Source organism: Cygnus atratus, chromosome 7 (genome assembly GCF_013377495.2).
Source record: "Cygnus atratus isolate AKBS03 ecotype Queensland, Australia chromosome 7, CAtr_DNAZoo_HiC_assembly, whole genome shotgun sequence".
In the NCBI taxonomy this organism is placed as follows: domain Eukaryota; kingdom Metazoa; phylum Chordata; class Aves; order Anseriformes; family Anatidae; genus Cygnus; species Cygnus atratus.
Window position 1 is genome coordinate 15,804,633 of NC_066368.1, and position 26,826 is coordinate 15,831,458.

General features: G+C 34.0%; 1 protein-coding gene across 2 annotated transcripts in view; it reads left to right on the forward strand.

The window, feature by feature from the left end:
- The window catches only part of KNDC1 (kinase non-catalytic C-lobe domain containing 1), a 61,191-nt gene extending 35,584 nt beyond the window's left edge, over positions 1–25,607 (forward strand). The window contains exons 10-31 of one of the 2 annotated variants that reach the window (XM_035543494.2): positions 1,409–1,567; positions 1,906–1,983; positions 2,191–2,284; positions 2,458–2,620; positions 2,708–3,552; positions 3,679–3,823; positions 5,469–5,560; positions 7,858–8,261; positions 12,846–12,939; positions 13,058–13,155; positions 13,437–13,648; positions 15,144–15,257; positions 15,672–15,819; positions 16,109–16,285; positions 16,868–17,083; positions 17,415–17,497; positions 18,789–18,939; positions 20,261–20,383; positions 20,484–20,543; positions 21,156–21,313; positions 21,569–21,796; positions 24,646–25,227. In XM_035543494.2, coding sequence (XP_035399387.2) covers positions 1,409–1,567; positions 1,906–1,983; positions 2,191–2,284; positions 2,458–2,620; positions 2,708–3,552; positions 3,679–3,823; positions 5,469–5,560; positions 7,858–8,261; positions 12,846–12,939; positions 13,058–13,155; positions 13,437–13,648; positions 15,144–15,257; positions 15,672–15,819; positions 16,109–16,285; positions 16,868–17,083; positions 17,415–17,497; positions 18,789–18,939; positions 20,261–20,383; positions 20,484–20,543; positions 21,156–21,313; positions 21,569–21,796; positions 24,646–24,688 — 3,885 coding nt within the window. In that variant the 3' untranslated portion in view covers positions 24,689–25,227. Of the gene's footprint in view, positions 1–1,408; positions 1,568–1,905; positions 1,984–2,190; positions 2,285–2,457; positions 2,621–2,707; positions 3,553–3,678; positions 3,824–5,468; positions 5,561–7,857; positions 8,262–12,845; positions 12,940–13,057; positions 13,156–13,436; positions 13,649–15,143; positions 15,258–15,671; positions 15,820–16,108; positions 16,286–16,867; positions 17,084–17,414; positions 17,498–18,788; positions 18,940–20,260; positions 20,384–20,483; positions 20,544–21,155; positions 21,314–21,568; positions 21,797–24,645 lie in introns of both variants that reach the window. The other variant, XM_050712023.1, reaches the window with a different exon arrangement.
- The last annotated feature ends 1,219 nt before the right edge of the window (positions 25,608–26,826 follow it).

A 26,826-nucleotide genomic window follows, 5' to 3' on the forward strand; every position in this document is an offset into this window, starting at 1 on the left:
TTCATAAGCTTAAACTAACCCTCAAATACAATATAACACTTTCTCCAGACAGTACAAATTAATACTCTTAGTCTTTATGCTTTATTCTTTTTCTTAAGAAAATCTAAAGTAATATTTTGTTCTTGTTTTCTCTACAACATTATATATAGAATAAGCTGAGTTCATAATTTCACTTTTTCCTGTTATTTGTATAACATTTTGGATTTTATGAAAATTTAGTTAGGATTATACATAGAAATAAACACTGTGTAGTGCCAGTCACAGTAACTAAGTCAGTAAAGGAAACTTTTTTAAGGATGTGCTGGATTGGATGGCAAGTTTTTCCTAAATAAATAAATTTAGGTTGAAATTGTGATCCCTCTTGGAATTCTGGACCTACAGGGAAGAAAATCATTTGGTTATGACAGAGCTGCTTTCTCGTATTTCAAACGTTCTGTACCTATTAGTAGCTTTTATTCAACAGCTCAAAAGATTCACAGGCTACTTTCTTTCTTGTGAACTTCCTTGTTACATTGTCTGTGTCATTCACTTGGCTCTAAAGGGTGCCAGAAAACATTGTGTTGGACCACAGTATCATGCTTAGGTTTCTGTCCTCTGAGCCTTTTTAATACCTTTCATAAGCTACGTGAAGAAGTACAGTGCTTTCACTTTGTCAAAATTGTATTTTTGGGGTATGCTAACATCAAGCATTAAATAGTCTGATTCTGTCTCTGTCTGAAGATTGTAATTCTTCAAATAAAATAAGAAATCTTGTGAAGATCAGGTACTTTTCAAGGTCCCCCATCATGGCAACTTCAATTGGTCTAGCTGCAGGTAGCACAATAATTCCTAAAATAAATATACAGTACCTAGTTTTTCTGATAGGTGTAATCATCTCTGTAAAATATGACTTGTACTGGCAATCTTGTAATTACTTTGTGCCATTTTCTTTCTGAATTATCATGACCTTTTTAAGTAAATTACTGCTGGCCAGGCTTTATTGTAGAAGTCTAAGGCTTGCAGCAATAGGTCTTTATATAAGAAAGGAGCTCTTCAAAATATTTCTAAACCCATTTTTTTTCCTGAATAATTTTCCTAGATAAAGAATAAGACAAATTTTGTCTGTTGCTCCAATAGTAGAAAATTAGCTACTATTACTGGCCCTGCATGCATAACAGCTGTTTTTTGAAATATGATGGGATTTTTCATCAGCATCTTGAAAAGCCAAATGTAATCTGTACTTTGGAAGTGCTAGTGGTTATTTTGCAGGGAGTGAGGGGACCTTTTGGATAATTTGCTGGATTTGGTTTTGAGGAAGGGCTATTTTTTGCTTTTTTGGTTTGGTTTGTTTTCTGTTGTTGTTTGGTTTTGATTTTGTTTGTTTGTTTGTTTGTTTACATCTTACCTCTCTCCTGTGTTATATCATTAGGTCTGCATTTACGGTGTTGCTGCAGTTCTGTGGATGGCAGCAAAATACAGCTTTCCACCTAATCACAAGCTAGCATTGCCAAGAAAATTAAAAAACCTTCTTCTGGATATGGCAAAAAAAAATCCTGAAGAAAGACCTTCTCTAGCTGATGCAATTAAGGTTACTAGATTTAAGCAATTTTATTTGAAACTTAGTTCTGTTTGAAGTCTAATTTTAGTGATTTGATTATCAAAATAGTAATATCTTTTTTCTGTAGTAGCCTGATATCTAACATAACCAGTCACTTTGGATGATGTTTTTAAAGTTACATCCCTAAGGATATAGAGGGCTGTGTTCTTAATTTATATTAACATTATTAATAAAGTACTTGGCATAAGTTTATAAAACATCCTAAACTTGGATTGCTTTTAATGATTTACCTTGACTTTATCCTTGTCCAAGAATATCTCACATGATGAAAAACTTATTTATTGTCTGAAAACTATGATTTTTTTTAGACATGCAGTTATTATTTACTTGAACGAGGAGTAAACAGCAAAAATATTTTGGCATTGTTGAATAAATCTGTCTTTAAGGTACGAGTGCCACCTTTTTTTAATTCTCTACATTTTTTCAATTAGTTCTGTTAAATGTGTTCCAGTCATTTTTCTCCACTGCAAATATAGTTAGATTTGTTTAGACTGATGGGGAGGGGGAAGCATTTTCTTGTAGTAATGTGCTGAGTAGAATTTTAAAAAGAAAATGCTAATAAATTCAGTTTGGACTTCAATTTTTATTGTTAGGCTGTTGAGGAAGAAGTAATCTCTTCTCAGAGTCATGATGCTTTTGAAATTAAAAATGAAAGACTTGAAATGAGCCCTTCAGAGTCAAGTCTAGGTAAGCAGACTCTTATGTATTTCGGTTGTTTTAATTTTCTCTAGAACAGTTCACTATATGAGATTTTCTCTGTCAAGTGCATAGGTCTTTTTCTGTCTAAATTGATTATTATTTACATTGCATTTATATTTTACATGTTTTTCATCTTTCATCTAATTGTTTTTTGCTTTCAGGATTTGTGCCTATTACCAGTGAAAGTAAACTTATAGCAGTTAAAGGACCAGTACCGTGCCAAATTTCCCTAAATAGTGAGAAAGCTACATTACCTGTAGCATTCACCTCTCCTGCAACTCACTTTAAGCCTATCATTCTGCAACGAGATGCAAACATAACAAAGTTAGTATATCCTGAAGCAAAATAAGTTAAAGTTGCACTGTTATATCTACTGGATGTGTTCTGTAAAAATTCTTTTTTCCTTTTCAGAGAGGTTCACACGCCAGCTACTGAGCAATTCAAGAAAGAGATGAGAAAAGAAAAACACATGGACCACAACAAATCAGGATATGTAGAAGACTCTAAAAGCTATGGTATCAAGGACACAGTTGTTGTTGAAACTGCACCTGAAATACCTGAGTGTCATTTACAAGTTCCAGGCCACTCATTCCAAATATCTTCAGAAGAGCAAAAGTCAGGCAATGTGCTTACTTCTGCAGTTACATTACCATCGCCATCTGATTCCTCACATGTTCTACAAGAAAAAAGCATTTTATCTGAGGTTCCTTCAAGCTCCTTAGCTTGTCCTACATCTCCTAATTCTCTTCATATAAATAACATCATTCTCAAACATGACTCAGAGAAAAGAGTTTTAACATTTGTACCAGTACACTTAGCTGTGTCTGAGCAAATACCAAATAAGCCTCTTCGTTCAAGAATTGCTTCTGATTGCTATCATAGTTTGCCAGTGCTACTTTCGAGTACTATTGCAAGTTATCAACTGAGCATGCAAACAGAAAATGAGTCCTCCCCCTGCAAAGTGCAAAACTGTGAGACTACTAATACACAGAATGCAATTGACAAAAGTAACCAAGTTGTTCAAACCAACTGCCAAGAAATTGAGTGTGCTACAACCGTAGACAGTATTTTTACTGACCAAGGACATACACCATGTACCTCAGTGGATCAAAGTACTTCTTGTGACTTTGATGTAGAAGTCCTGTCTCACCGGAACAGAACAAATGACACTTTGCTACAGAAAGTGGTTCATCTTATACAAGAAGAGTTTGCATTTGATGGCTATCTAGAGAACGGAGTTGAAGTTTTTGATATGGGTATGTACAATTTCTTCTGTATGTCATATCATTGATATGTAAGATTATTAGTAGTAGTATCTTTTTTCTCTATTTTTCTTAATTTGTTTTATTTTGTTTGTTTTTCTTTTTTTTTTAAAAAAAAAGGTAACTTCATTTTAACATTAAAGGAAATTAAGTTTGGTGTGTTCTCTGATACAATCTGTGAGAAGTTTTGTGACCTCTACTGGGATGAAAAATTACTGGAGAATCTCTATCACGTAGTAAATGGAGAAAGAGCTTCACATTTATGGTAACTATTTTTCAGTGTTTTCCTTCTTACAGTTCAATTTAATGCTCTCTACTTCCTAGAAGCAGGAAAGGATATGCAGCTCCTCTTCAGGTATCTTTATTTCTTTCCTGTCAACTGATAATTTCCCAGTCTATCGGATACTTCATGGCCTTCTCCGTAGCAAATAGTCTTAATGACTTAAAAGAAGATATTTCCTATTAAGCTTGTCTGTAACTCCATCCTAGGATAGCTGAATAATGGAGGTCAAATATTGATCCTGATCAAATGTTTTCAACCATTGTTGGAGAACTTCAAAGTTGTGATAGAGGCTGTTTAATCAGAAGTGAAATAAATTGTCCCTACTGTTCAGTTTAATTATTCGAGTTCAGTTCTTTATGCATTATTCCAAACTCTCATTAAGTTAAGAATAAATTACCTTGGTACATCTTTTTGTTCTAATCACACTTAAGAACAAAGAAATTAATTTAACTTTACTAGAAATAATTTACTTAAACTTAGTTTGATTCAGTGCTCCTTCTGGCAATCTTTTGTAGGTAGCCCGTTAAGTGAGAAAACCCCAGCTTAATTCATTTCTTATTTTTACTACTTCATCTTCAGTGACTTATCTGCCAGAAAAATAATAAAAATCATTCCCATTTTATTGCAGCATCCAAATGTTGTATACTTTATCAAAAAAAAATACTGAAGGCTATTGTAAACAGCAATGTGTTTATATGTGGAAGTTACGTATGTTTTCTTTGTCATGATCTGGAATTACAAACTGGAAGTTTTGACAAAGAAGCTTGGTGAATATGGTATAGAAAAAAATCAGTGTTAAAAGATATATTTGCTTTACAGCAAGTTTCAGGGATAATAGACTACACCCAAATATCAGACACCAACTTGCTGGCCCATTTTCCATTTGGTTGAGATTTCTAAGAAGCCATGAAAACTGGTGGGAGGTTAGGTTCTTAATTCCCAGAGTTGAATGTTATGGCATGAGAAACTTTAGCTGTTGTAACTGAATTACTGAGATATATGAAGAAGTCATCCTCTTTCAACTGCCAATGAAAAGCAAAGTCTTTGAGAGCAGGAGTGGAAAGGAAATAATGTATTATTCACTATAAAAATAGAGGTCTAGCTTTTAGCTCACACTCAAGAATGACCTTTTGAAACTGATATCAGATATCTCGGAGACACTGCTTACTTAGTATTCTTCAGACACTGCTAAAGAATATAATGGTTTTTAATTGTTACCTTCTTTGACTTAAAATTATCATTATTCTTATTAGGGATGACTTACAGTCACAGTGTTATCTAGAGGGTGAATCCTGAGTGATAAACCTTTTACAGTAGTCCGTGATATAAGTTGTGTATAGAGTTATGCCTCTTGTGTGTATGTGTTCTGATATTTCTGTTGGAATTTTGCTAGGTGCTGTAAAGGGAAATCTCTGCAACTTACTCAGTATGCTTTAATGTCCATTTGTAATTTTTTTCTTGTCAAATAACGCCTGAAGCTGAACATGCAAACTTCAGGAGGTAGTTAAATGCAGTGAAGTCCTTCACATATGTGATGACAAAGGACATTTGTAAAATCTCATTTTATCCTAATGTAAATATATAAGGATATGAAATGTTATTTTTCCGAAACCTCATGTATTTTCAGCATAGCTGAAGCAGATGACTCAAAGCGTGGCAGCATATTCCAAGATCTGAAGAAATCTGACAGCTTTTTGGCAAGCAGCGATCAGACAGAGGGTGAGAAGGGAATTTGTGTTTCTAGATCTTTGTGTGTGCTGGGAATCTATCAATGACTCAGTTTTGGAGAGATTGCCACTTTCAGTGGGTTTTCAGGAAAATATTCACCTTAGCACTTACAATCAGTGCTTCAGTTTATCAGTGAATCTGAGCATTATCAATGCCTTGGAACTGTTGTCTTTTATATGAAACTTATGTATGACCAACTGTCATTGGGTGTGGGGATGCCTTTTTAATTTACTAAAGTAAGATGTGACTGTTGAAAAAATCCTGAATCCTAAGTGCTACATGTTGTTTTCGTGTGTTCATCCAGTAGATGTTTTTACCTCCTTCCTGGTAATTCCTCAATGACTTACTTCCCTATTCTATTCACTGAAGTAATTTTTTTTAAAAGATAGCAAAAGGAACTATGGGTCAACTGATTTGTTTATCAATATATCATGTGATGCAGAATTTTTGCCTTCTGAACACAAACTTGTTTGCAAGACACCATTCCATGGCAGTTGTTGAGGTTATATTAGTGGATTGTTTATTTGAACTACTTCAGAGTGGGCTTTGCATTTTTTCCAGCATACTTTGTAACTGAATATTTACAAAATATTTCATCTTTCAGTTACTAAATTAGAGTCTGACCTGGGACTGGTAAATCCCATTTTTATAACAAACATTGTCCTCTCTAGGCTTCGTATATTCAAGGACAGCTTGTATTTGATTCCTATTGTATGAGTTGTTGTTGTGGGTTTTTTAATAGCATTTCACAGAGATGGAAGAAAAATACTTGAGGAATTCTTAGAAGAAGGACAAAAACAACAGCATATTTAAAGATCTGCTCTTAGTCTTTGTTTTGCTAAACTGGACCGTCACTACTTTTTATGACAATATCAGAATGGATTTTCTTTTTCCTTGTTAACCCTAGCAGCACTTCTGTGTGCCGCTTTTTAAGAAAGATTAGCTCAACCTGAGAGAGGGGGCTGTATGCAGTACTCTATGTGAGGTTCTCAGTGGTTTACAACATTATTGATCTTTGCTGGACATCTTTAGTTTTATACAATATATCGTATTAAATTGCGATTCAGCTCAGTTACATATTTAAAGTACAGAGAGAAGTGAAGGTAGTATGTGTATATATGCAACTACACATAGTAATAAACTGCAGTGTTTCGAAGAATAAGAAGATAATGTCTGTTGTTGGCAAGGGAATACCATTGAAGAGCTATGCTTCTGGAACCTTAATAGAAACTACTGCACATTTCTGGGTATCTCAACAGTTTTATTAAAAAAACAAAAAAAAGCCATGCTTTGTGCAGCTGCCACAGACTCAGTTATGCAATTTGTTTCTGTAAATTTACATTATGAAACGTTGCCTATTTCAGGAGTCCCAAATATCCTTTCCAGCATGTTTCCATTAATTCTTACATAAAGTGCATATTATTCCATCTATTTTTAAACTTTGTTACTTCTCTGTTTTGAGCAAAGTTAGATAGTTTACAGAACAGCTTATCCCCCTACTGTCACTTAACTTTTATGGCATAACGTCAATTTGTAAGTTTGCACTTGTCTGCTGTTATGCTCTGTTACAATTTTCTATTTTGGCTCAGAGTGAGTGCAAATGTAGAGCCAGACTTTCCCATGGGGTATGTGACTTCTTTGCACCAGTAATTCAGGTCCATTTGACTCCAAGTCTGGCATATCCAAGCCCTGGAGGATTTCTCAAGTGAAAAGAGAGACTTGTGGCAGGCATAAAAGCACCTGTCAGAATCATACCAAGTTTTCTTTGACTGTCACCTCAATCCCTTACATTTGGTAGTAGCTGTTATAACTGCATAGAAGTCCCATCATAGCCCAAGGGAATGAGTAGAAAGTTTAATGTGTCCCCTTTGGCTGTGTCAAATACTCTTGCCATCTATGTATGGAATAAAAGCTCAAGACCTATAGATGAAAAGGACCTCAAGAGCCAAGCTTTTTCTAATGTGTACACAGGTCTGATATTTGATTTTTGTTTAGAATTTTCTGTACTGTGCTTTTATTAAATGCTTGTTCTACGTATGCGGAATGTATTTTCTAATTTTCAGAAACTTACTGACCAAAACTTAATCATTCTGAAATGTCTTTAACCTTTAACACTTTACAACACGCAGTTGAGAAGAAGAAAGCACAGAGCCAAAATAGATATGTAACACTGTTAGAGGGCATAGGTAGTCTCATGACTGCATTTTGTATGTGTAGTGTTTAAATTTAACAAAGCATGCATTACAGCGTGACCATTATTTCTCCCCCCACCTCTACACTCCCTCTAGGAGAAGGGGAAGCAACCTTTGACATGAAGGATGAGCTTATGATAAATACGTCATTAGCTGAGATGAATTTTGATGGGACGCCTTCAGATAATTTCAAAAAAGAATCAAGGCTGCAAAATACTACCCCTATAGAAAAAGAAGGACAATGTTTTCAAAGCAATGGCTGTCATACTGGTCCAGACTTTGCAGAGGAAAATGTAGAGCCACAGGAAAAGACCATGATAAAGACAGCTGGAAACAACTACCTTGTGCCTCCAAATCTACCTGACTTTCATGGCTGTAGTCCGGGTTGGAGCAGTGCATTTTATGGAGCTGAATGTTTTGATTCAGAAGTTCATAGTTACATGAAAAATCTTGGAAAGCAGAAATCAAGTGAGTCACAAAATATAGATGCTAAAAAAGTGGTGAGTACATTGATTTAAAATCATTAAGATCCCTCTTTACTTGCTGGTTAAAAGTATGATTAAATTTGTTGCATTATAGTGATTTCAACCCCACTTTCTTCTTTTAAATACTGACTCTGTTGTACTGTTTATATAAAAAGGTCTTGGTATAGTAGAATATCTTTAAGATTATATACCTGAATATTTTTATAATATTGTATTAAATGTTCTTTTGCATAATCTTTTATTAAAGTGCTTTTTAAAGGTCTTGTTACTACAAATTCAACAGAGGATAATTTGTCAGCTACTTCTTGTTCGCAACAAATATTTTTTTCTTTTACTACCACAGTATCAATAATAAATTTATTGATCTTTCTGCTGGCGTTACTACAACACTGACTTTCTGTGAAACCCGGTGTATTTAAAATAAAAACACAGAGTCATAATGCTCCAATTGCTCCAAATGTTAAACCCTTAGCATTTAACCTGAGCAAAGAAAAGCTTCATAAAATTCTGCTATTTTTTCAAACTCTATCAGTCATGGATGTTACAAGTTTTGACTAGTCTATATATAAAATAGTGAAAGAAATATGAAACTGAGATTTATGGGTTTTCTTTTCTGCTATTGCAGCAGACAGGAGACCATGATTCTTAGCTGTAAGCCAATCAGTTATGAATATGTGGGTGAAGTGCAGCTCTCCCCGGCTTCTTTCTGCCCTCTCTTTGCTGCCCGATTCATCAAACCAACCACTACAAATCAACTGTGAAAATATATGGCATGACTTTAATTTCCATACCAATAGCTGACAAAGACTTCAGTTCATACTTCATTTTGAACAATGGATGTTGCTGGTATGGTTGATAGGGGTAGGATTTAGCATTTATGAGTCCTTGTGTATTGTACTTATGTACCAATGTAGCTAACAGCTGTATTTGTACAGCTAAGTGTTTTCAGCTAGTTTTATTTGATAATATGAGTATTTATACATATTATACTTGGAGCACAAGTTATTTAGAAAATAAATGGGGTCATTAACACTTCATAAATGTTAACGGTTAACTGTGTGTAAACATCGAATAAGTGCTGTGTAAATTTCAAGGGGAATGACGCACTATCTGAACCAAAATACTGAGAAAATAGAATTAGACTCAATGTGAAAACTAACATGGGGAGCTTAAAAAAAACCAATTATTTTAGTATTTAGTAGCTGATTTTCTACTGTAAAATCTAGCAGACATGTCTAGCAACATGTCTCATATCCAGGCCAGAAGGACTACAAAGTCCAAAGGAAGGCTGATAAGTGATTTGTTTGAGCAGGAAGGTGGTTTGAGTTGCTGGAGGAAATTTCTACCTGTCTTGTAAGGTAGAGCTGTTTGTCTCCAGCCTCTCCTTCCTCGTCATCTGTTAACCATTTTTGTTTCAGAAAACATCTCACATTATCTGTAGTCTAATTCTCATTACCTGGCAAGGATTATATCAACCTATTTTTTGTCCCAGGTTGCTGACAGTCTTGCTTCCTTGCTGTGTTTTTAAAAGGTCAACAATAAAGTTGATCTGATTCTACAGCTCTGCAGCGAAGTGTGCTAAATCAGTGTTTAGGGGTTCTATTTCAAAGAGTGAATTTCTTATTAGTCATTTGGGCATGACTACAGTTGTCCTGACTTAGTGGCACTACCCTGTGATAAGGATAGGTTTATTTGTTCAGTTCATTTGTTCTTGTCTGCAACAGTAATTGAGTACTTAATGAGAGTTTAACCACACAAAAAAATACAGTTTTGGAAACATATATCTTATTAATAGTCTTATCTCTCCAATAGATATTGAATCATTTGAATGTTTTTTTTTATTATTCACCCTCTAAAACTAAATGCAATTAAATTTGCTTATGTATTTATTTTAATTTGAATACCTGTAAGTAGGTTTGATAAAATCAGGTTGAGAGAAACGCTAATTGCCAGAACATATTATTTGGTATAATTTCATTTATGACAGAATCAAATGCCATAAAAATAACTAACATTTCTATTATTCTGCTCGAACCTGTTGAATACTGCCTGCACCTTAAATAGGTTATGATTTAATTAAATATAAAAAGTCAAATACATTTGTTATATGAACAATATTAACAATGGGATTCATCAGCTAATATGATTCAAAAAAGTGGTAATACTTACCCTTCTGTTTAGAACAAATGTGAAGTAACTAGCACAAAAAGTAAAATATCTATGGATCAAAGGTGACACTTTCAGCTGTCATAATGATTATTAATGTTTTACTGTGTAAGCATTTATCAGATAGTTCCTTGCAGTTCTAAGGTTCAGCAAAGGTTCATCTTAATTTAGAAAAGTTAGTTTAATTTTTATTCAAATTCACATAAATAGCTTTGGGCTTGCTTAGTTCTCTTAGAAGTTTGCAACCTGTTGTCACTTTCCTTATGCATCCTCCCCCACATCTGTATTGCTCCTTACACAAGCTAAGTGCTTGTCCCCTGCCTCCCATCACCTCTGGTCCAGGAGCTGCTGGTTTTGCCCCCTGGCACAGGACACATCCAGGCAAACAAGTTCAAGTCCTTGCACTAGAGCAAGAACAGGAGGCAACTGCCAGGGCTGCCATTTCTCCAGGGGAAAGTCCAGCTCAGCCCTCACAATTAGAAGGTTTTTTCTGTACTCTGATAAGCTTGCTTGCAGTTCTCTTGCAGCCCCAAGCCTTCACCCTTATCCTGTTTGCCCACACTGAGTTTCAGTTCTCTCTCTAGATCTCATAAGCTACTTGTCAGTCTCTGCCAAACTTCTCTGCATCCAGACAATGACTACAAGGTTTCTAGCAAAAGCTTTGCATATTCTGTCCACAGTTTTCCCTTTACCATTCTTTTTCTCTTTTCCTTTCCCATCTGCCAATATTCTGTATCCTTTGGGGAAGCTACTCCTCAGCATGTAAAAAGTCCTGTTTCATGGATAGTTTGGAATTTGTAAATTTCCCAGTGAAACAAAATCAATCATTATTTCGTTCCTTAGACTTAGAAAAGACTTAGACTTAGAAAAGTGTCCTGACGAGTTAAATGCTCTTCAGAGGATGCAGAACGTCATCAAATAACAACTGAATATAAGAGTTCATCAAAAATGTTTATATTCTAGACCTAAAATGGAAGATATTCTAGAATGGACTGGGAATTAACGTGTCTTTTGCTTCTGACTTCATTGCTACTCATCTAAAATTATTTAAGGGACAAGCCACTTCCTAAAATACCTATTAGATTCCAAACATCAGAAAATAGCCACTCTGAGTCTCTTTCTGTGATTATATTCTTGTAATCAACTTGTTTTCACTTTAACTGATGAAATGAAAACAAACCTTTAAGTAAATCAAGCTGTCTTTGATTCAGAATCTAGATAATAGCTTTTCTGCACTTCCACTCTTCTCTACATGGTGACTGTGTAATGGTAATTCTTTTAAAAATCCACAGGGCTTTTGTGACTTGCTACTAATGAACTATGTTGTTAAGCCTTTTGAGCTTTTGTGAAAAACAGTGACAGATTTTTCTCAAACTCAAATTAATTTCCAGTAAGTCCATCCCATTAAAGCTAACCTATTTAACAGTCTGTTGTTTGATATGTTAGCTCTGAGCTATGTGTTTTTTGATCACTCTGCTTGTGGGAGTTCTGTCTGCTGCATTTAGTAAACTTATTCCATTTGAAATGCTGTTTCATGTAATTGGGTCATTGGTAGTTTACTTAGGACACAAGTGCAAAAGCCACCACTTTCAAAAACGACAACACACACTGTGTTAGTTGTTTCATAATAAATCTGAAGCTTTCAATATGGATGCCCCATTTTCATTGGCTAGCAAAAAGTGAAATCTTTGATATACAAACAAATATAAATGTTTACATTAACTTGATAAACTGTGATGAGTATGATTACTTTCATTTCTATTCATTGCTTAAGTCATATAACTTAAGAGAAAATTAGTTTTTATTATAATTATATAGAACACATAAATATAAAATATCTAAACTGAACTGAGCTTCAAAATTGAGGCATCCTTTGTAAAGCAGCTCTCCTGGCTGCCTTCTGACTTTGATGCGTAATATAATGTAACCATACTGGTTTGGAAACGATAGCTTTCAGTGAAACATTTGGTTCTTGCTGCAAACATAGGCCAGCTGCTTAACAGAGCATTTCTGGGGTGTACACTAACTTAAGAACTCATCAGTTTTAGTTCTGGATTCTTGCTGAGTGTCAATTTAAAAAAAAAAAAAAAAAAAAAAAGTCCTTGAAAACAACCAGATAAGTGCGATTATAAATCAAGGCATATTGATATAAATGGATTAAGACAAACTTCAATGTTGTCTCATCATACACAGACTAACTGCAGTTCATAACGTAGAACTGTCACATAACTATTACTTTCCTGGGGAAGGTGATGTTTTCTGTAATTTGCCTCTAAGTGCAGGTGTGAAAGGCAATTCTTCTTGGCTAATAGCATATTCTTGTCTGTTTGGATGTTCGCTTTTTTGTACAAAAATAACTACACTAAAACTTTACTTTCCTACCAGAACTTTGTATTTACCATTATGATCAGAATCCTTTTTCTCTTTAAATAGGAGCTAGAACAATTGCTAATGATGGAGACAAAAAATTACAGAAAGACCATACAGTTTTACCAGAAACTATTGCAGAAAGAAAGAAGAAGCAAAGGTAAGAGTACAGCAAATTGTCAGTAATGAAATGGGTGCATAGTTATGTCATTTAAGGATTTTTCCCTGTATATCAGAATAATTGATGTTTGTACGCTTTGTGTGTTTTCAATCCAAAGGTCTTGAAACTAGATCTATGTTGCCCAAATTGAGAGGACAGCTACAGGAGATGAAATCAAAGGTGCAGTTTCTTGAACTGGTGAAGAAATATGTGCAGGCAAGTCAGACTTTATTTTGATTTGGTTTTATTTGTAATTTCTATACTGTATTAGTGTCATTGTCCACTTCAGTCAATGTATGAGCTGTGAAGTGGTTGTTGTCAAAGTGCCGAATTAAGGAAGATTTGAAAGAATGATTAAGGGTCGTTGCTAGTTGCGGTGTTTAAAAAGAAAAATTGTATAAAATGTGGTTTGGCTTTAGATTGAGTAGAGCACACCTTGCATGGATTTTCCTGATCATTTTCCCTTTAATTTTGCATGGGTTTGCCTCTCTGAGCAGATCATGTATGCAGAACAATGGGGTGTGGAATCCTGTGTGCTTCCTACAGTCATTCACAACAGGAGAACTGACACCATGGATGTGGCACCCACAGATGAGTCAACATTGCTTGTTTACTATAATACAGAGAAACATAAATGCAATAATCAAAATGGAATAAGAGTTCTGCAGGCTGGGACACCACTTGGTTTAATGGCTTACTTATATTCTAGGTATGGTACATTTTGTACATCATTAATTGGGAGTGCGATGAGTCATATTTATTAATTTTAAAAAAGATATAGTGTCTGGGATAAATCTTGGTTAAAAAGCATTGCATAAATTTTCCTTTCTGCTTTCAAGTTCAATGTTATTTCTATGCACACTTATTTGCAGAAATGGGCATGGAAATGGTAAAAGACAGTCTGATAAGAAATAAGCCAAATTACTAAGTCTGGATTTGATTAAAACTCAAGCAATTGATAATAAATCAAAAACTAATAACTTTACAGTTCTTTTATCCTTTACTTACTTGAAGTTTAGCTCTGATAGTTGCCATGGATTCGTGGCTTTATGTTATTGCCACCAGTTTAATAATTCTTCAGAACATATAATTCAATCGTTCTTACTAATAGGGTTTGGATATGAAAATCTATAGATTTTGCTTTATAGATTTCTGACCCAGACTTTGGGAATTATCAAGATACAAGCTTATCTCAGGGCTTAGGTGAGGACAAAGTTGTCTTTTAACCCTCAGCTGGGTTAAAGTGTTGTTTTATGGTACCTCAGCAATGGTACCTCAGGTATGGAAGACAGAAACTGCTTGACAGACTCCATCAGTCTTGTGCTACTGTAGGATTCTAAAAGCAAAAGACACCAGGTAACCTGTAATTCATATTTTCATCCATTTTGAGCAGTCAGAAAGATGCAAGATTGCAGCACTATTTCTGAAAGCTGGAAATAAAATACAGCATTTTAAATTGTAGAGGAAGTTTAGAGGCAAGTAAGAGTAAGCAAAGTGCACTAGTCCCAGCTTGTCCTGACACTTAGAGCCAGTTACTGCTATTTCTGGTAGTTAATATTTTGCACAAAGTGAACAAATTGTTTTGGAATCAAAGCTTCCACATTCAGCAAACTCAAACTCTCTAGTTTGCAGTAAGCCATCAGGTAGACACAGGAATTGACTTGTCTTAAGGTATCTATGAGTATATATATGTATGTACATATATATTTTTATATATATATATACACACACACATATGTAATACTATCATTTCTAATGGGTATATAATAAGCATGTTCAGTTGTTAAAGAAGCTGCTGCTCTAATCAGAGCTACGGAAAACATTTTCTTCTTTAAAATATGTACATTTTGTACTGTTATCATGGAAAATAAATTTTTAATGGCATCAAATGAGATTATAGAAGCAATAAAATTAAGTATGTTCTTCTGTACTATTCAGAATGTAATTTTTGATGATAGTAGAAACATCAGAGGTTTTCCACAAGATTCAAAATGGAGAAACTTTAAAAAAAAAATTATACTTTTACTGTTGGCAATCACAATATTCACGTGTAAAAATAAAAAGAAATCAAAGTTTTCTGTAGAGCTTGAGAGTTTGAAATCCCTGTTAGTTCTTGATGTTTTGACGATTTTTGCTGTTGCTGTACTCTGATGCGAGAAGAAATTGCATTCTTGCTTGTCTGAAGCTTTTCTTGTGCTTCACAGAAATGCATTCTTAGAAGGGTATGTACAGCAGTTTCTCTACACATTTCGCTATTTCTGCACACAAGAAGATTTTTTGCAGTTTCTTCTTGATAGAATCAGCAGCACTTTATCCAGGTACAGTAATTTCCTATGAAAAATATTATCAAAACACAACTATTTTTTCCCCCAAGTAGCAAGTAGATGTTTCTGAAAAGGCCTACTTAATTAAATTCAGTTTTTGATGTTTGTTTTTATGAGATTCTCTTGGCATGTGAGAGTGAAATTAGAGCAAGTGCTATATTTGGCAATATGCTGTCATCTTTTATCTTCTGAATTCTGAGTCTTGTTTTTCCCAGTTGCTCAGTGTTGGTTAGTAAGTACAATGACAGCTTTGTTTGCACAGAGTCATGGATTCTAGAAACATGAAACATAAGAATTTAAGATAGTACACTCAATACCAGATAATATTTGCAGTTTTTCCAGCATTTATTTTTAAATTGGAATTGGATATAAATTCTGATGCAGTAAGTGTCTTTTTCTTCTCACCAGTGCAAGCCTGGATCCTTCCACATCACTTACCAAAATATGTAACCGCAGTTTCTACATCCTGCAGGCTTGGATTGAGGACTGCTACAGTGTAGATTTTGCAACAAATGCAGACCTTTTATGTACCCTAAAAGAATTTATTTCTTCCAAGGTAAACCAGAATTTCAGTGCAATCTTTAAGGAGTAAAAAAAAAAATTAAAATTAAAACTAAAAAAAATGTCAGTTACAGTATATGTAAGACTCTTATTACCAAAAAAAAAAAAAAAAAAGTCCTAATTACAACTACAGTAAAGTATAAAATTGGACAGTGCTATTTTTGACAACCATAGTCAATATGTCTGGTTTTGGACAAACCTGTATCCTACAAGTATTTTCTTTCTTGCTTATAATTTACAAGAAATTGAGTTCAATTTTCTGTTAACCTGTTTTGCGTTTACAGGTAGCTCCGTTAAATGGCTATGGTGAGCGCTTGTTGTCATTGCTTGAGGATGCTTCTGCCAGGAAAAATGGCAGTGCTCAGCAGTGTTCCAGCACGGACAAATGCGAAGAAGGGGAGGAGGACAGAAGAACACTGCACTCCATGTGTAAAAAGCTCTCAGAAGATGTTTTCAGGAAGGTATGTCCTACGGACTGTAGTATGTGGAGCACATTTCCATATACTATTTTTTGTCAGTAAAAATCCAGCTTAGGGTCTAGATCCTGATTTAGTAATATTTATATACCTCCCTTTTAAATTTTCTTTTGAAATTATCTAAAGCCTACACGGTTGTATAAATTTGGATTCTATCTTAATTGTGCCCTGTCAATTGTTTCAGTAATAATAGATTAGATAATCCAAATTTTGAGAGGAGTTTTTACTCTTCATTGTCGATATTAGCGTGTGACTCACGTATAAAACTTCAGAATATATATCATTGTATGGCAACAAGTTTGAATACACAGAAATTTGTTTTAAATACCAATTGTTGATTCAGATCTAGTAGCCTCCTGCTCAGATTCATTACCTCTGTGTATTATATTTGCTTAAAATAGCAATGTAAATAAAGCAATTAGTGTCTGGTGTAACCCTGAAGATTAGCTGAAGAGTTTTTCAGCCAAAAGGGTCTTTCTTTAACAAAATGTTCCAGAAAGTTAGATCAAGGGGAGACACAATGTTGGCTTTAGAGAAGTTGTAGCTTTACATATTTTTTTTTTACAGAACTTTAACTGGAAACTTTCCAAAGGTAATGGACCAATTGCACAGTATCAGAGGGAGCGACTGTACACTATTTCATCGGTTTTGCCAAAGCCATGCTATAACAGTTTTACAGAAGAATTCCCAGTCTCCTTTGCTAAAGCAGATGAAGTTGGACCATATATTTTAACAGAATACAGTGCACAACAGCTCTGTTGTCAGCTGACATTACTGCAACAGGTACAAAGGATTAGGTTTACTTGGAAGTACAAATGACATCTGTCTTCTTGTTATATGCTCAGACTCCTTTCTCTACCATTTTCCACCCCATTTCAAGCTTAGTAGGCTTCCAATATTTCACTACACTTTGAATTAAAATACTCCATTTTTGTCTTGAAATCTCTGTGGTAAAACATAGAATGGCTAATTCCATTCTTAGACAGTGATCCATCTGATCAATTTGCTGAAGAAAGACCAAAGAATAAAAAAAAAAAACTGCTGTTTTTATCCCCTAGCATTTTAAAAGAACTGCTAGATCTAACAACAGATACATCTTGTTCTTTTTGTTTAGGAATTATTTCATAAATGTCATCCAGTACACTTTCTAAATTCAAGAGCACTTGGTGTTAAAGACAAATGTGTTCCTGTCCAAAAGTAAGTTTCTTATTTTAACTGTCCCTCTATTATGTTCATGCATGATAACTTATTATACCTTTAATATATCTGGGAAGAGAGAAACATTTTAAATACTTTTTTTTTTTTTTTTTGCTGAGTAGATATGTAGATATTCTGGTTACATATATTTTTGAATTTCAGGAGACATTACGTATGTATGTATATATACATGTACCTATACATGTATGTATATATGATTTCTAACATATGCAAGGTGATTTCTTTGAAATCTAAAGTGGGCCAGGCCTAAATATTGCTGTTGGGGTTGCTTCAGAGATTTTTTATTTTTGGAAGGGAAAAAAAGGTATAGTGGCTTCTGAAACAGGTTACTTGATAATGTACATGCATGTGTGTGCATGCATGCATAGAAATGACCACTATAGAATCACAGGGTGGGAAAAGACTTCCCAGGATCACTTACTGCAGCATGTCCAGCCCTGCCTTAAGCAAGGCCAGTTGGTGCAGGTTGCTTGAGGTTTGTGTGCAGTAGGGTTCTGAATATGGATAGAGAATCCACAACCTCCCAGTGCAATGTTCATTTTGTACTGCTAGGTAAATAAAGTATCGGTCTTCATAGATACAAAAGTAGTTTCCTATAGTTGTTAGAATGTAGAATGGTTACCAACCTATTTAAATTTATTTGCTAAATCATAATTAATGTTTTCATCTGGCCACATGGACTCAATTATATTTGATTTATGCTCTAGTTCTTATATACTCAGTGGATTCAGCTAGCTTCTAATTAGTACTTATTAATTACATTACCTGTAGTAGACTTTTCTAAGGATCATTTGTTACAGATTGTTGAAAGGCAGAGGATAAATCAGCTGATTTATACTGATTTGAGGTTCAGGCATTGGGAAACAATGTTGCACCACTATATATCCAGCTCAATTTCTTTAATGGCAGCAGTTTTTAATAAGCTTACTGGGTGTGATTTTGTTAGGGTGTTTTTTTCTGCTTGAACAGTTTTATTTGGTAATAAGTGGGTGAAGGTGCCTTTATATACAGAAATATCTACTGTATATGTTTATTGTGTAATCACATTATTATACAATGATACGTATGATTACACATATGATTATCTTTCTTCTATAAAAAGTAACATAGCTCCCAAGTACATTGTAAAAAGTTATAAAGTCAGAACTGCAGGCACTGCAAAATTATTTTAAATGGTTAGAAGTTGGCACCTTACCTTCACAATCAAGATTTTCCTTGAAAAAACAAAGTCAACATGACTTATTTTTCTTTTCTTCCACCCTTTCCATAGAGCTGTTTCTGCTGAGGAAGTTTCATTTAAAGTCTGTAATCTGTTTCTATCGAAGTGCATACAGGACCAGTACCTTCTACAATTACTGAGAAATGCAGACAGTATCAGTACCTGGGTTGCTGCTGAAATTGTAACATGTCACACATCTAAGGTTCATCGTTGTTTATTGTATTATTAATTATGAAACACTTATTTGTTAATATATATGCATACGTTAATATATAATGCTATGTAGACAACCTGAAAGAAGTGTTCTGAAATACACCTGTGCAGTTAACAGCTTAGTTTACTGTCATTAAGAGGGTCTGTTTGATGTTTTAGATGTTTTGTAGTAGCAGTTGTTAAAACCTAATAGAACATGAGAAATGGGTTGCCTGAGGAGAAAGAGTTGTCTGACTTCCATAAGAGACCTCTGAGACAGAAAAAAAGAAAAACTTTGTGGTGAAGGGATATGTTACTACAGTCAATAATTCTGATAAAATCTGAAAGAAGATACCTCTCTCTTTTTTTCTTTTAATTTAATTTTCTTATTTTCAGTCACTTTGTAGATTTATGTAGTCGTATATTTCAGAAGTAATTCGATTGCTATTAGATTTTTATGTCTATGCAGATCTTACTTTTTTCAAAACCAACAGTTGTTAAATCTTGTGATTAACTAAAATTTCAGAACTGTGCATATTGCTTATATACCTCTTGATAGTTTGACAGAAAGTCACTCTTCAAACTTGATTAGTACTTTGACTTCTGAACTGAGTCCTGGAATAATATCTTAGGGAATATGTGTCTATTCGTAATGGGGAGCTGCCAGTTGATTCCTTTCTAACCACTGTGAAAAACATGAGTCTGCATCTGCTCACAATTATTTTACTTTATTTTTATCTCTGGGAGTTTGGAGCCCAAACATCTCAATTCCCTTATCACTCTTTCTGTTTGATTATTTATTGGGTTTTAATTGGGCTTCCCTATTTATCACATTTCTCAAAATATCTATGTGATGTGGACAATTTAAACAAATGTCGTAAACAAATCCTGGTGGAATATATTCACAATATATTTTTCTAACAGAAAGTATAGTTTGGTTGGTCATATAGTTTTGGTTAAAATCTGCATGTTTTGACAACTTTTAAACATAAGTGATCAGTTAGCAGACACTGTATGTAAACATATTTCAATGAGCAGTGTTGCTAGTCCTTTTTTCCCTCTGCTGTTTTCTTCTAGTGCCTCTTTTCAGCCTTGTAAGAGCAATAAAATCAAGAAATTAACAACAGTAAACCCTGGGCATGGCTTAGCATCATCCAGTACTTGAAAGGGTACTTCATTGCCATGAAATCATTAAGGCTAATTTCTAATTCCAAACTGAGGCAATGTACCGATGAAGCATTTTGCTAGCAATTGACTTAATTTGATAGCTTCCAAGTTCACATGAACTGAAAAAAAAAAAGGTATATCTTCTTTTTTTTTTTTTTTTCCAGCTGCAGGTGAGCTTGTTATCAAAATTTCTTCTTATAGCAAAATCTTGCTATGAACAAAGAAATTTTGCCACCGCAATGCAAATCCTAGCAGGCTTGGAAAATCTTATTGTACGACAGTTACCAGTAAGTCTGGGGCTCTCTATTGTAACTATTTTGCTTAACATAATCTTGTTCCAATATAGATATTAATACAAAAAAACAATGTATTTTGTTTTATTGTAAGGCCTGGAAAATTCTACCTGCAAAAGTAGCTGAAATAATGGAAGAACTCAAGGCTGTTGAGGTACAGTATAAAGTCTTTAACATACAATACTTCTATGGGGTTGAAGAATATTCAATATCTGACTAAATGGGTGCTTCTGCAGGATGAAAGACAAAATTAGTATTTTGCATTATGAAGGAGATTTTAACTTGTTCAGGGACTGTTGGCTCTTGGTCTAAGTTTACATTTTCACCTCAGTTTTTCTCAGAAATGATTCTTAATCACACAGGATACAAGAAAGTCGTTTCAAAGCAATCTAAGGAATTACTTCTGAGGATTTGGGCAGGATTTTTGTGGATGTAATCTGTTTTGAAAAATCTTAAGTGTTTATTTTATCATAGGCGTTATATTATTGATCTATCTGATTCAAAATCAGGTAGAAATTCTAAAATGCAATTCTGGCTGTGAATCAGAACAATTAAACATTGTATACATATTTTTGATTAAAGTTACTTCCTTATTTCTGTATTTCAAAATGTTGGCCAATAGATTAGTTCAAAGTGTTGTCTTCAATACCAACAGTTAAAAATTTATGAAAAATAGGAACGTTGTGGTAAGCACATGAAGTGGAGATCTTATAAAGCCTACCCTGATACTTATCAAAACATTTATCTGTGTATGCTTTTACACTAGGTGTTTTTAAAAAGTGACAGTTTGTGTTTGATGGAAGGAGAAAGATTCAAAACACTTCCAACAATTCCATCAGCCCATGTTTTGGCTATGCATGTCCAACAACTTGAAACTGGAGGATTCACAATGACAAATGGAGCTCACAAGTGGACTAAACTTAGGTAATTATTTTAACTATATATTTACATCACCTAACTTTGTAAAATAAGATGTTGTCTAATGAGATAATGAGAGCTAACACAAGATTTTCCATCTAGCAATTTAAATAATTTCAGCCATTTTGACATCTAAGTGGACAGATACTTAATATTTACTTAAATATAAGTAAATGCTCAATGCTTTTGAATTTCCTTCAAATTTTTTTCTTCTGTCAGAAGCAAAACAAACTAATCTTTTTTACCCTATTTTCTTTCAAGAAATATCGCAAAAGTTGTGAGCCAAGTTCATGCATTTCAAGAGAATCCTTATACTTTTACACCAGATTTCAAGCTCCAGTCTTACCTCAGACAAAGAATAACTCATTTTAAAGATGCAGACATTTCTGCTTTGGCAGCTGACAACTGTGCCAACTTCCATCAGATACCAGCAGAAAAACATTCTCGAAAAATTCAGGACACACTGCGCAGAATGAAGGCAACATTTCAGTAACTATTTACATTTTAGCTGTTCTATTCCAAGTGTAGTCTGTAAAACAGGACTTTATCTCCTGAACCAATTCCCAAGCAAAAACGTAAAAGTGACTTAAAATATTATCTCAATTTGAAATGGATATATTTCTTAACATGAAATAGTAAAATGCTGACTAACAAGATTTGATTCCTTGGCAACTGGATGACAGATCAAAGCCTAAAAGTAAAGAGACTAATTTTGTCACTGTTCTTTAGCATAAAAAAATAATTAGCCCACAGACAAATATCTGAAAAGTACTGTGGAAACAAGTTATACTTCCATCCCCTGTTGTGTCCTGTTGGCCTAGGAGAGTTTAGAGTATGATTCATTAAATGTTGAATATATTTTTATATAAACATAGTACATTTGTATCCTGTCACAGTGTGCATATAATTCAGGGACACAGATCCTCTATTATCTGTTGACTGTTGATGGGACTTGCTTTTATGTTGTGTATTATAAAACTATACTTGGCTTAAATAATTGGCTTTTTCTTCAGGCCTTCTAAGGAAGGAGAGGAATGCCATGCTGTAACATTTATTGTTTGTTTAATTTTACTGTCGTTAAACTAACCTGTTTCCATATGAAAGTAAGATCTGAATCTAAATCTTACCACTTTGTTGCTTTGCTTCTTCCTCCATGGTCTTGTGAAAAGAGCAAATGTGAAATTGCTTTTTTTCTGTATTTGATACAAGAATCACTTTGCTAATTGTGTGTGTATGTATGTGGGCATATTGATTATGGCTTTTGCTCCTGAGGTTGCTCTTGTAGATTGCCGTGCTCCAGCAGCATTAAATACAAGATAACTGTAAGAAAATTGGATCTGCATCTTGTAAAATTTTGGTGCTAACCTATTTATAGAGCTTGTACTTACAAGACCTTCTAAATGGCAATGAAATGTGATGTTATAGATAGAAAGTTTGTTGAGCTACCCAGGTTTGTGCAAGGTCAAGCCTTTAAGCCTACAAATTAATTAAAAGTACAAGTATTTCTACCAGAGGAAACAATGGTAGTATTGAATGAGAAGTGGGAAAGGGTGAGAAACAGAAAACAAGCTCTGTCCTGACAGTGATTTGCTAGAACTGTATTTAAAAAAATAAGGAAAAATACATTTTGGGAAGAGCAGATAAGAACTAACTGTCTTGGCATGTTTTGGTGCTGGAGAAAGATAAATATGTAGGAAATGGAAATGTGCGCATCTGTAGTATTTTATAAAATGTACTATTGTATTTGACAGAAATGCATGTGCACATGTGAAATTGTAGCTCTTTCAGTGTTTAAGAGAAAAGCTTCCCCTTTTCTCTTATCAATAATGGCAATATATACCATCACAGGCCTTCTGCTTCTCATCTTTCTCAGTCAAACACAAGGTATGTCCGTACTTTCCATTAAATACCTCAGTTACTTTTTCCTACTAATATATTAACACCAAACTAACTTTTGTGCTCTTACTGGTTTAAACACTGGAGAACTCAATCTTCAACAGGAGTTTCTTGCATTTGTTCTACTTCTAAGATTATTTATTTTGTTACTTACTATATGTAGGTTTAGCATGTCATTAATTGTAATATTTCTACTTACCCTTAAGGAAGTAAAATGTGTTGCTATTTTAATAAATTTAAATAATATTTCTCTAAAAATTGCCAAATGTGAAAACATTTAATCATTACCTCCTATCTTTATATAATGCAGCAATTTAAGAATGTAATGATAACCTTATCTTCACAAATAAGTTCACATATTTGATCTATATGCATTTATTTTAATGATTTGGATTTTTAGTTATTTGCTTTTTCTCAATCAAAAATGCCTCATTTACTTAAAGCCACGCCTTGCCTTTGAAAGACAGTAAAATCTGAAGTAGCATAAGCTTTACTAATGCAAAGAACTCCACAAAACTTGATAACATGATCTTAATAGATGCATTTTATATAGTTGCCAAACTGTTGAAATTGCCTTTATGGATTTACTTAGCATTTATATTTTGCACACATGTTAATTCATATATTTCTAATAGTTTTATCAGTATTTAAAGCATCTACTACACCTAGAAAATATTATTTTTATTCTATGACAATAACTGGTGCTATACAAGAATTTAAAAGTAATTTCATATCTTCTGCATAATGCTTCAGTGTATAAGACTTTGTCATTATGAATGCATAGTATTGAGTTATGGTACTACTTTGGGGTGTTTTCATCAAACAAATATTTAAGATTTTGTATTTAGACACCACCCCTCAGCAACAGCAAATGTAAATAGCTATTGGGAAAAAAAATCACTTTTACGAGGAAACTGGTCTGCTGTTGTCCATGAACACTGATGTATGCACATCTTATGTGAAACAGATTTCTCAATAAAGTTATGTCTAGCATCTAAATGTACTGCTTATTTATGACTAACATGCAGGAAGGGTTGGGCTAAACATTTCTATCTTTGTGGGGAATGTCCTCCTAAAAGAAAACACAGGAAAAAACATGAAAACAGCAAGTTCCATCATATCTAATGGTCAAAAAAAAAAAAAAAAACAGTAACTGTATTGCATAAATAACAGGCTGTGCAGTATGGCCCCATGTTCCTGTTCCAATGCCAAATTAGAATGTTTGGAAAAATGGAGTTTGTTCTATCAGCCAGAATTGCCACCAGCTGTCCTAGTTCTTATTTTTTTTCTTTTTTTTTTTTTTCCTACACATCCCTCACTTGTCTTGATTTTGTCATTTATTTTTCAAACAATGACCTGTGGAGTTTCTGAAATGAAGTATGCTCCTTGGGAGCCTTTCCAACTCCTCTGTGCATTGGTGTTCTTTCTGTGTCCCTTTGCAGGTGTCTGTCCCCAGGATCCCTGGGGTTTTCAGTACTCCTGTGAGAGTACTGGGAACTGTGTCCTAGTTACACTTGCTGCGTTTGAAAGAAGGTTTTAAGGATCCACATCTCCAACACCTCCAGAAGTCTACCAGGAAATGTGGATGAATTCTGATGATTCCTATGAACAATTGCATAGAAGCCCAGACCAAGAAACTAGAAAATATTTCATGAATCAACATTGATTCATGATTCTGACAAATTTATCTCCTTGGGAACTTTTCAACCAGTTCTAAACTTTGCTTTTATGGTTTTCTGCATTATTCCTTTTATATATCAGATTGCTTTCACAACCATTTCTGAGACTCATAACTTTGTGAACATTATATATGATTTGCAAAGGATTAAAATTTTAGGAAATCTGTTTCTAAATAAAAAATGTCTAAACTACAGTTAGAAAGGAGGTAAGTTAACAATTTTTCAGTGATAAATATATGGTTAATTGTTTCAGTCCTTGATATTACAGTGAGAGAAAATGTGTTGATAAATTATTTTTCTCTCTCATACTTGCTTAAATGCAATCCGACACATACACGTTGCATTCTGTTTAGAGGGGTTTTTTTTGAAAATATTCTTTCTCAAAACAGATTTTATAAATAATTATTTTAAAATACATGTTGAGCTTTAGAAGGAGTCTTAAAGCTGTGGAAATGCCAGGTTGAACAGTGTTTGAAAACTCAGATCCCATAAATCAAGCTTAATTGGCAGAGTGATCATCTTTAGGATATGACTTACTAACAGGTATTCTTCACCTTTAAATACTTTTTGTCTTTATCTAGTCATTAAAAATATAAATATTATACATGTAAGAAATTTGCAGATAGTCATCTTACCTGCCCTGCTATAATTTGCATTATAAATGTTTTTTCTCGAGAGATCTGGTAATTATTTTAAATATCAATAAATGCAAGTGTTTGTGGTGGAAGATTCTGTTGTGTTTTAATATGATTTTGTATCCTGATAACTCTAGAAAATACATGTGTGAATAGGCAATTCCACCTTTCGGATCTCTATTTAGAAATTCCTGCACTAAAAAGTTTGAAGGACTCTTCTATGTGGCTCCTTTTTAATCTAGCAATAAGTGACAACCCCCGTAGACTAGCAAATTTGATTTGCAGAATCTTCTTCCCTTCCTTTGCAGAGAAAATCTCTTTTGGCTCTTCTAGTGCAATGTTTGAAGAAGATTTTTAGGTATTATGTGAAAGTTCTTCGTAAACTACTGACAGCAAAGACAGCTTCAGATTGGTATCATTTTAGTGTGCTTCCTGTTCAGTGATATTTCAGTGTCTAATGTACTAGTTGAAATGGCAATCGCTGTATTGCTTCAGGCCAATGAGGTAATCTAGTCTAGGGTCTTGTCTTTGCATCATTCTGTTTGCTCATTTTTGGACTAATGTAAATGATGCTTTTATATCTTGCCTAAGAGGCAGGAATTGAATACCTGTTGTGTAAATCTGTCCTGGGTCTTAGCTGCAAGATTAATTTATTTCTCTAATTTTTCATTCTATTGCTAGGGTTGGTCTTGTTGTTCTGATGTTGGCTTCACACAGATGAAATAGATGCTGGTTTTAGGCAGGTACTGAAATAGATACTGTGTTTTATACTGGTAGAACTCATTTGCCATTATGAAATTAAGAGCTTTGTATACCGGACAATTTGAGTTGCCATTATCAAAGAGACATAATTTGGAAAGCTTGACTGGGCACAGTTGAGCCTGAGCTCAACTCAGACTCAGAATTAAAATCTCTGCAAATATATGCTCATTTGTGTTCATATCTCATAAGTAGGAACATATCTCATAAAGCTCATAAACAGTAGTATTCACTTATGTAACAGATACTCAGTTTTGTGTTTTTTTTTCAAACAAACTAGGAAAATGGGTCTAGAAAAAACTGCTAAATAAGGCAAATAAACCAGTGTTTGGATAACCACAGAGTGGTTGACAGTGCCTTGTTATGAAAATGAAAGGTTATGTCCAGTAGGACTACCTGCATTTGGTATTATTACTTGGTGCCTTCATTAACATGCTCTGGTTTTTGAAGATGACATAAATCTGTTGGCTCTGCAAACATGATTAAAATTGAAAATTATCTTGACAACTTGGAAAAATGAGCCAGAATAAAATAAATTATGTTACACAAA